At 49.5% G+C, this 10,599-nt stretch overlaps 1 protein-coding gene across 5 annotated transcripts in view; it reads left to right on the top strand.

Annotated features, from left to right (window-relative positions):
• Positions 1–10,599, top strand: part of NSD3 (nuclear receptor binding SET domain protein 3) — a 35,882-nt gene continuing 25,283 nt past the window's right edge. For 2 of the 5 annotated variants that reach the window (XR_015808694.1, XM_014890817.2), the window contains exons 1-5: positions 4–185; positions 5,780–6,501; positions 9,186–9,254; positions 9,714–9,873; positions 10,263–10,417. Coding sequence is in view for 4 of the 5 variants with exons in the window: in XM_014890817.2 (XP_014746303.2) it covers positions 5,824–6,501; positions 9,186–9,254; positions 9,714–9,873; positions 10,263–10,417 (1,062 nt within the window). In the remaining variant the exon portion in view is untranslated. Of the gene's footprint in view, positions 186–598; positions 1,546–5,779; positions 6,502–9,185; positions 9,255–9,713; positions 9,874–10,262; positions 10,418–10,599 lie in introns of those variants that run through there. The other 3 variants (XM_014890818.2, XM_088180085.1, XM_088180086.1) reach the window with 3 other exon arrangements.

Below are 10,599 nucleotides of genomic sequence, written 5' to 3'. Positions count from 1 at the left end.
GCGGCCTCCCCGGGGCGGAGCCGGCGCCAGCGGCGGGGGCGCGGAAATCGAGGCCGGGGCTCCGTCGCGGCCTTGCTGGTGCTGCGGGAGGAGGAGGCGGAGGCCCCGCGCCGCCCCCGCCGCCGCCTTTGTCTGCGCGGGGCCGGGCGGACGCGGCGGGGCCGTGAGAATGGAACTGACTGAAGGTGAGCGCGGGGCCGCGGCGGCCCCGGGGCGGAGGGGCCGCGGCCGCCATGTTGCTGCGGGAGCTGCGGCGGCACCGGGGCGGCGGGGCCGGGCCCGGGACAGAGCCTGGGCAGGGCAGAGCCCGGCCAGGACAGGCCCCGGCTCGGCCGGGCTCGGTGCCGTGCCGCGGGACCCCCGCGCTGCCCCTCCGGCCCGCCCCGCGCTCCCCGTTCCGGCCCCGCGGCTCTCACCGGGGCCGCCCCGACCGGCTGAGAATTTGGGGCTTTCACCCAAGCGGGGCCGCCGGTGTCGCGGTGCCGCCGGTGTCACGGTGCCGCGGCCCCCGCAGCTCGCGGAAAAGGTTTTACTGCGCGCGGGAAGCGCTGCGCGGCAGCGCAGGGTTTGTTGTTGCTCTGATGTTATTTTTTTTGCGGTGCTGTTGCGTTGTGCTGCACTTTGTTGTGGTCTCGCTGTGCTTTCATTTCGCTGTGGATACACTCAGTCGTTTCAGTGCAATTTGTTGTTAAAAGTCTTAATGATGACATAGTTCTACAGATACTAACTGGCTCAAAGGGCAATATTAAGTAGCCAGTAGTTATAGTTGAAGGAAAAAGGTAGCCTGCTTTGATGACTGTAAAAGTCTTTCAGTGACCTTTTGCAGAGATGCACAGTGAATGCCTTGGTAGTTATATCTATTTCTTTTTATTATTTATTTTTATGAACTGCTTGAAAAGATTTTGTTCCAAAACCTAAGCGCGTGCAATGTGAAGGTACGGAGTAGGAATGGAGGATGCTGGTCAAAGACTCTGGTTTGTTTCAATACAAACATGTTCTGCATTTTCCAGTTTCACGGCTTTGCCTGAATTTGAGGGGGTTTGTGTGAGACACGCTGTGGTTCTTGCCCTGGCTGTGATGTGACTGCCTGTCACAACGTTACAGTGTTTGGTGTTGCCAGAAATCTGAGTTCTGGTTTTATAGCAGTATTAGCCCATGACTTTTCCTGAAGATCCGAAGTTTTTGCTCCGTGTTTTCCATTTGAATCACACGACTCTCTAAACAAATGAGTCTCTGAGCTCCTTTTTCAGACAAACCCCTTTTCTCTGCTGTCCAAGTTGTTTCTTTCCACAGCACCGTGGGAAACTTCTTCCAAAAGCCCTTATCAAGCCCAGTTACAGACGTGACTGTTTTTTCTGGCATTCAGAAACCAAATACAGAACACCTTTACAAAGGTGCACAGGGAAGCAGCCTCACCTCATGCTTTCAAGTTTGTCAAGAGGCCTCTGATTCACCGCTGGTGTCTGCCAGGAGGAACAGCTCAGTCCAGCTGGAGTCAGGAAAAATCCACAGGCTGCAGGTTTCCTGTTAAAGACCCACGTGCAGGTGAAAATTTGGCGTTGTCTTAACGTGTGCAAACAGAGCTTTGCCTGGGGGATTTGTTAAGGACATGCAGAGAAGAATGGTACGAAGCAGATTGCACAGACTGAATGCAGAGATTAGTAGGAACGAGTGTTTTATTTCTATCTGCGGTTCATACAGTTCTGCCCCACCAGGATGGTGTTGCAGGTCACAGAGGTGTCCCTCTGGGTCATGGTTAATGTGACCAGAAGCCGTGGGTATGCTCAGCTCTGGGGAGGAGTGAGGTGCTGGGTGTGTGTGAACTGCAGGCTTAAGGTTTTGAGAGGTCAGGAGCGATTGCATCACTTCAGACACCTGGCCTGGCCAGCCAGGCAGCTCTGTCTGTGTGTCTGTCCAACACCTGCAGCATTGAACAGATACTGAGAGCAGCTGCTGTGTTGGTGCTTGAGGAGACAGCACCAGTGCAGGTTGGATACTTTGGGATGAAACAGCACAGGAAATGGCAGTAGACACCTGTGGGGTCTTGGTAGGATGTGAGCAGAGGTTTGCATCTCTCTGGCTTAGGTCTGTGTGCACAGGAACTGGGTTGGTATTTGGACAGAAAGATGTCCTGGAACTTCTGCTTTTGAGCCTGTTGATAGAAAGCCCAGCTCAGGGTGACGAGGCAGTGGCTGACTCACAGCAGAGCCTCCAGCTCCTTTAGGGAGCCAGCAGGCCAGGTCCTGTCTCACAACACACACTTGCCATCCATAGAACACCTTACCTCTGGCTGTGCTAACCCTGCGTGGGGATTGTCAGCAGAAAACGGCAGAAAAAGGTTTTGTGAAACCTCTGTTTAAAATATGTGTGTGCTGGACTTTCATCAGTGGCTGTTGGGTTTCTCTCTGCTGTGACCACAGCCAGTCTCAGCCAAACGTACAGAACTCCCTGGTTGGGAATAAGAAAAGATGTGATCACGTGGGATTGGAATTGTTTGATGATCTGACGTTAGTTGTTATTTAGTCTAATGCAGCATGGAAGCAAGGTTTGAGAACTTCAAGTCTTGTTTTCTGAGAGCAAAGTTCAAAAATACTCATGCTAAAGCTGGTTTTAGATAAGTGCAGTTGTTGGTGAAAGGGTGAACCTGGTGGATCCATAATCTCTGCAAAACCTTCCTCTCACTGAGCACTTAGGCTTGGAGTGGGACTGATTTGAGTTGTGCTCAGTTGAGCTGAGAATCTTGGGATGGGAACTGTAACAAACAGTGTTCACTTAAGAAGGAGCTCCACTAGGCTGACCTGCCTTATTCTGCTTACTTTTTTCCATTTACCTTTTCCTCTTGTTACTTTGGATTATGACTCTCCCATGGGTGGCGGGAAAATATTTACTGAAGGTGTGTTGAGTCTTGGTGTTTGTAAAGGGTCCTGTGTCCCTGTCTGGAAAAGGACCAGCATAGGATTGTGGACACTCACCTTTAAAGAGGAAACTCTTTCTCTCATTAGGGAATCCAGCTGCACTTTCGGAAGTGTTAATTTCAAATGGTTTCATTGTTGATTTCAAGTTGTTTGCATTCGCTGTGAAGTGTCCATTTCCTATAAACCTTGAAGTGATGGAACTGTTTCTTTATCTGTTGATCTCCAGTGCAGGATCTGTTATGGGTCATGTTTGGAAGCCAAATTGTACAACTCACAGGAGGCTGACACGGTGGGTTAATAGAGCAATCACTGGCATAGTGAGAAGAATTTATTCTGGAATACTTTCCTGCAAGATCAGCTGGAAATCCTGTTGCCCTGTGGTCTGAGTGGTGTGGCAGGCACAGCTCTCTGTGGTGACAGTGGGGTGTTCTTCACATCAGTGCTCAGGAGGGACATACACAGAGTGATCCTTCCTTGGTTTGGGTGTTGAGAGTCCTCTTTAAATTTAAATCAGGATTCCTCATTGTGTCCTGTTTTTGTGGGTAGCTCTAGGGCCTGTCCTCTGGCTGTAATCCTGCCCAGATGCCCCTTCACTGGGCAGCATGTGGGACCTGATCCACTCAAGCAGAATTTTGGGAAGGAGGGTGGGAAAGGTGTGTGAGCAGTGCTGGCAGCAGGGACTGGGCAGGAGGGAGCTGGCAGTGATGCCAGAGCTGAGGGAGCACAGGGAGCAGCCTCGGTGCTTTGGGGCTGCTGGGGCAGTTGTGTGGAGCCCTGACCCTGGCTCTGCACGGAGCTGCTGAGGAGCCCGTTTGGGGTGGGGTGTCCCAGCCGTGCAGCACAGACTGGCACCCAGGCTCAGGGACACGGGTGAGCTCCAGAGGGAATTAAAAACAAACAAATCATAACTCTGTTCTTTAACTGGTAGCTCCTAAATGCAGTGCTCTGAAGTTCATTAATCCACTCTTCTGTCATGTAACAAAACAAAGCACAATGCAGCCACCTCTGCAGAGCCTGTGGGAGCTGCACTGGCAGCTGGGGCTGGGCCCATCCAGCTGTGGATGTTCCTGAAGTACTGCCACAGCTTCCCACGAGTTTTTTATAAATATTCTGAAGAAAAGATTGAAGTGATGGTTTTAGTAAGAAGTAAAACCCAGCCTAGTGTGAGAATTTACTGTTTGCTCTTCGGTTTGGCAGATGGAAAGTAACAATTTGGTGGTAAAATAAATAGTACAAACAGCCCCACTTCCTCTTCCTAGAACAGGGGTGGTTGGGTTTTTGACCTTGCTGTGCAATCCCACGTGCTGCTCCTCAGGTCTGTCCCCCCGACAGTGACGCTTGTGTTGGTTTGCTGGCTGATGTGCAGAGCTGTGAAGGAAGGGATGGTTTCATGGCCCCGAGGTTTAAAAGTTCCTGCAATGAGAAAATTCTGCTGCAGAGCCTTGTGCTGTTATTGCCCTGAATTGCTTAATTACGGTGACAAACGTGCCTGAGTCAAACTCACAGGGCTGTGAAGATGAGGACAAGCATCAATTTAGTCTGAGTGTGGGGATCATCGAAAAACATCACCCCAAAACATCCAGCACAGATCTGATCAAGTTCCTGTTCCTGTTGGAACGGGAGTTACTTTTTGCCGTCTTGGAGGAGGGAAGTTCTCAGTGTTAGGAAAGCTCTTAGCTGAGGTATTTAGAGGCATGGCTTTGGGAGGGTGAGAATTACATGTGGGCAGGGTTTAATGGAGATTCCCTTTAGATGAAGTGTCTGTGGGATGCATTAATGTCATTTCTAACCCAAACCAAAAGGGCACAGTAACCCTCCTGTGTGCCCACACGGGCAGAACAAATACCATGGGGCCGTGTTTGCTTTGGAAGGGCTGAACTAACTTTGTGGGAAGCAAACTGGTGTTTCTTACCTGCAGGCCAGGTCACTGTGTTGCTTCTTGTTGAACATTGAGCTGCTTACGTGAATGCCAAAGCCTTCCCTGAGCCTGCAGTTGAGTTTTGGAAATCTAACTTTGATTGAGTCTGCTTTTGGTGGTCTAATGTGCGCTGGAAAGGTGAAGGGGTGTGAGTCTCATTCAGTGAGTAACCTCACAGTCTGGGGGGCTGTTGATGCTGAGGCACAGAGCCATGCAGTGCTTAATATTAAGATAAGGTGTGAGGGGCAGGAGAATAACCCTGCTCACACAGCTGCTGAGAGCCAGTGCATGCAAACTGTGCCCTGCTTTTCTGGGGAGGGAAGAGCTTGGGAAGCTCCTTCTGAGGTTTCCCAGTGGCCAAGGTGGAATGACCCACTTGTTTTCATTGTGCTGTTGTTCAGAGCATCCTGTGGCTTGCCCAAAGGCTGCTCATGTCTCGAATTTTGGCAAGGAGGTGGGGAGGGAGGAGGAGGAGGAGAGATTTCTCTGTTTGTCTTTCTGTGTTCCTGGCTTGTGCAGTTTGCAGTGACTGTGTCAGGAGAACTTGCTACTCTAACATGCTGCAGGGTGAAATCCTGTCCTGCTGTTTTGGGTTGGAATAACCCTCCTAGGCCATGACTGGGAAGGCTCTAGAGAGTGCTGGGGATTTTGGCACCATTATTCTGACTTTGTCGTACTTTCCCTTAGAGTTCTTAAGCACTTGTAGGTGCTTCTGGTATTTTTTGCAGTGTCTTGGAAAAGAAGAAATTTGCCCTATGAAAGACATGTCAGAAACCCTTTGTGAAGGCTCAGTAACACCAGTACTCTGTAAATCCATGTGAGGGTGGCTGCTGAATAGAGAGGGGGAAATTGTTCTTGAGATCCCTTTTTTCCTCAACTGTTTAATTTGCTTAATTACTGTTTTTTAATTTACACTGACTTCTTATTTCCCTTCCCCTGCCTCTAGGCCCTATGAGAAAAAGGGAAAGCTAAGGATGCTGGAGCAGAACAATGGATTTCTCTTTCTCTTTCATGCAAGGGATCATGGGAAACACAATTCAGCAACCACCTCAACTCATTGACTCGGCCAACATCCGCCAAGAGGAGGCCTTTGATGGCAGCAGTGACACTGCCGAGGATGGGGCCCGGACGCCGTACGAGGCCGCGCTGCAGCAAGGCTTCCAGTACCCCCCGGCAGAGGAGCTGCCCCCGCTCAGCAACGGCTACGCCCCGGCCATGGGCATGTACGAGCCCCAGGGCAAATTCCAGAGCTACCCTCAGTACCCCAACGGCTCGGCCAATGGCTTTGGCAGCGGCAGGAACTTCAGTCCCCCCGAGTATTACCAAATGGAGAACTCCAACGCCAGGCCCCACGAAGCTCTGGAAAAGCCTTCCCCTCCCCAGCCGCCGCCTCCAGCACCACCTTCAGCGCCACAAGTGGGCATTCCAAAGAAGACTGGCTCACCAGAGATCAAACTCAAAATAACCAAAACTATCCAGAACGGCAGGGAATTGTTTGAGTCCTCCCTGTGTGGGGACCTGTTGAATGAAGTCCAAGCGAGGGAATACGCTAAGGCAAAACATGAAGGGAGGAAAGAGAAAAGGAAAAAAAGTAGCAAGCATGACTCTTCCCGGTCGGAAGAGCGCAAGTCACACAAAATTCCAAAATTAGAACCAGAGGAGCAAAATGTAAGTGGAATGGTAATTTCAGCCATCTGTACACCTGGTGTTGTTGATGGAGAGCGTGTCCAGCAGGGTTTGTCCTTGTTCTGGCTGTGTGCACGCTGAGTCACCAGGCTTTAGGTACTCGTCAGAGCCTCAGGATGAGGTTGCCAGGAGCTGTCTCTGTAGGTAACACGATGTTGGTTTAAAGGCGTGTATGAAAAACAAATTTTAGAAAAGGTTGTATATTGTTTTTTAAATGTTATTTAGCGGTATAGCATGTTTAGAGTTTGCTGCACTCTGGCCAGTGTTGAAGATGAAGCTTCTGGACAAAAGCTCACATATTCCTAAAATTGCCTCTTAAAAGATTGCTAGATTGCTGAGTGGAAAGTCGGGTTACTTGGGGCATTCAGCAGTGAAACGTGAATTAATCTCGTACCATATTGTCCGTATCCAGAGGATGTACATCACGTGGTGTTAACTGAGATTTTGGGAAGCAAAGAGCCAGATTATGTTGGTGCCTTCCCATTCTTTTTCTTTCAGTTTCTTTTCATAAGCCACTCCAGTATTTCTGTTTCCTTTTGTCATGTTTGTTCCTGCCACCTCTGCGGTGCTGGTTTCTGCCTCTCCCAGTTTGAGGGAATGGGTGGCAGAGAGGCTGGTAAGTGCCAGGAATGGGGAAGTTGCCATATCTGGCCAGGACAGAAATTGCCCAGTGAAGGCTGGGCTGTTACAGAATGTAGCCGAGTTTGTTGTGAGGTCTGTGAAAGCTCTTGGAGCTTGCTGCTTTCAGGGAGAAGATCCTGTCCTGCAGGGGTCAGCTCTGCTCTGGCAGAGTGGGTTCTGTGCTCCATGGAGGTGCTGTAGGAGCTGCTGTGTCCTGCTGACACTCCCTGAGCAGCCTCTCTTGCACTGTACCTGCTGTCTGGCCAGGCTCCATCACCCCCACATCGGGCTGTCAGTTTGTTTCCCCTCTTACCAGTGACTCCTGTTCTACTCCTGGAGCTTCAGCTGTGCCTGTCCCTCTGGCTCTGTTACCTGCTTACCACGAGAATGGAATCTTCTGTCTCTCACAGACTGAACTAAAACCTTACATCTTGAATTCCAAGTTCCTAGTCATGTGTGTCATGCAGAGTTCACCAGAAATCTTATTCTTGCTCTTGTCCTCCTTGTGGCTTCCATTTCCCTTTCTAAAGGTGGTGTTGCAATAAATGTTTCATGTTACCCAGCCCTGTTTCTGACAAGGCCTGCTCTGACAGGAACAGGATTTTTTTGGTGGTTTTCAGTGTGAGTTTGCCAGGTCAGTTTCAGGTCCATCGTCCCATCATTTTGCTTTCTACTGCACAATTTCATCTTCATGTACACTTTTGTGATCTTCATTGTTAATGGTGTGAGACCTGTGACTTGGGATCATCTTCATAGGAACAAACTTTGGGTACAACTGTGGTTGTTTTATAGTTTTACACTCAACGAGGCTGTGGCAAGTCAGGTGATCACCAGTTGTTCCTTATTCTGACGCTGTAATCTCAGTGGAAATCCACTGACTCTGAGGGAATGTCCATACTGAGAGGCTGATTTAAAATGGAAATGTGAAAACGCTAGTGAGCGTCAAGCTCTGAATCCTTGTTTTAAGAATCAGCCTCTCTGCTCGGTAGTTCTGTTCTGTGGAAATTTGCAGGCTGTGAACCCAGCTTGGCTCTCCTGGCAGAGGAAGGTTTCACTCGCTCCTGTAGTGAAATAAAGGCAGGAATCAGTGCTGTGCTTCCTGCTGTACAGGGAGGGAGAATTTCTGCCCAGCAAATAACAGTGTGATTAGTCTCAAATGGTGGTTATGTACAGACAGCTCCAGCTGAGACACTGGGCTGTGCCAGCCCTGACCTGAGCTGCTCTGTCCCTTCCCTTGTGTCCCCATTTCTCTGGAGCACACGGCATGGGCTGATGTGGGGTCTGTGCTTGGAGTGGCCTGGGAATAATGGGGGTTGTCAGCACTATTAGTTCCTCACTGCTTGTGGCTGACCACTCCTTTTGCTGCTCTTTGAGTCCTTTGACTTCTCTGCTGCAGGAAAAACGAGTGTGTGGCAAATGTCTCCTGAGATGGCTCCTAGCCCAGCCTTATCTCAGCCCCTGTCCCCTCACACCCTCTGGCATGGCCACACCACGTCCGTGTCAGCTCCTGCTTGGGGCTGATTCTGCTCTGTGTTATGGACTTTTGATCCTCCAAATATATCTGTCAGCTCTATGCAATTTAACATGGATTTTACAATTATCATGTTGTATATTTGGCATAATTTATGTACTGCAGTTCTTGCAAATAATTGGTGTACAGTGAGACTCACATCACTATGGTTATCCTCACATGGGCTTCTCTGGTTTTTGGAAGTTGTGTGTTATTTTAGGTGGAAAGTTCTTTGAATTTGCTGTTTCTGAATGTGTGTTCTTCTGTTACCTGTTACAGGAGAACATCCTTATATTCAGGTGTGATAGTAATGTAAATGGTGCAGGGGAAACCAGGTATTTCTTTATTGTGATGTTACTATGTTAATTGGGTACGTGGAATAGTTATATTCCTGTTTTCTGGGTTCGTGGTTGCCTTTCTCTCTGTGAATTATTTTTTTCTGCCTGGTTTCTCTATTATCTTTGTTGTTTCACTGCCCCCTTACCTTGTTTGTGTTTGTTTTCCTTTTTTCTCTTCATTGTTACCCATTTCTTAGAGACCAAACGAGAGGCTTAGCACACTCTCTGAGAGACCAAGAGAAGATGCAGTACTGGAGGAAGCCCCGGTTAGTACCTGCACCAATTAACACTCTTGGAACTTGGAGAATGTCACTATTTTTGGACTGTTTCTTCCATTGAGTCTTGAATTTGTCTGATACATCAGTTGTCATTTCTTTTAAACTCTTACTGCTCTCATTACTGCATCCATGCATCTCTTATTTTACTGGATTTATTGCTTTATTTTATCCTAAAAGCAGTATTTCTAATCAGCTTAGGAAGCAGAATTGTTTTTGGGAGGGTTGGCAGTTGCTCTTTTGTGTCTCAGTTTGTCAGTGATGCTGTTACGTAAATCCGAGCCGTGTGCAGCTCCTTTCACGTTTCTAAGAAATGTTTTTGTCATCTTGGATTACCAAACCTCAGGGATGGCTGAGAGAACAACAACAACAGGTCCCAGTGGATGGTGTGTGCATCTCCCCGTGCTGTAAATCCTCTCCCGTGGCTTTAATCTGGTGTTTCCTTTGCAGGTGCAGCCGCTCGTGCCGTCCCTTCCAGCACAGGTCACCCACGACGTCAAGTTCCAGGTTGGGGATCTGGTTTGGTCCAAGGTGGGGACGTACCCCTGGTGGCCTTGCATGGTGTCCTGTGATCCACAGCTTGACGTGCATACCAAAATTAACACAAGAGGTAAGGGAGGAAGCTCTTTGCCAGAGCGTCAGGGTCTGTAGCTGTTCTTTATTAAAAATACCTTCATTCTGAACTGCCTTTGTGGGATAAATTCTGCTCTGTGTGTGCTGAACTAGCACAGAACTCGTACGTGGTACTGTGCAGGTGGCACTGTGGGAATGGGCTTGTGCACAGGTGTTTGTGCTTTTCTCAAGCCAGCGTGAGAGTGTTCAGTGTGGGCAGGGTGTCCTGAGCTTCCATCTTAAACTGTTCTGGATCTGGCCTCTTGTATTTCTGCACTTGGCCAGGTGCCTCCACTTGCAGGAATGAAGCACTGGGGAGGAGGAAAGCATGAGCTGAGCAGGCAGAGCAGTGTTGGTACAGCTGCTGACTGGAGTTTGCCCTTGCAGGTGCCCGGGAATACCACGTGCAGTTCTTCAGCAACCAGCCAGAGCGAGCCTGGGTGCACGAGAAGCGCGTCCGGGAGTACCAAGGGCACAAACAGTACGAGCAGTTACTGGCTGAGGCAGCCAAGCAAGCCAGCAACCACTCTGAGAAGCAGAAGGTACAGGGGGCACTGGGGGATCACCTCTGTAAGGGACGTGTTCCAGGGCAGCTCTGGAACTCTTCAGAGCTTTGCCCTGAGAAGGACTGGCTGCATCTCACTGGCAGGGAACTCGGTGTCCACATTCAGTGTCAGAAATACCCTGTAAATGGAGAGCAGGCTGCAGTCTGCTGCCTGAGAGA

Source organism: Sturnus vulgaris, chromosome 28 (genome assembly GCF_052056855.1).
Source record: "Sturnus vulgaris isolate bStuVul1 chromosome 28, bStuVul1.hap1, whole genome shotgun sequence".
Lineage (NCBI taxonomy): Eukaryota > Metazoa > Chordata > Aves > Passeriformes > Sturnidae > Sturnus > Sturnus vulgaris.
This window is presented reverse-complemented; position numbering and strand designations above follow the sequence as displayed.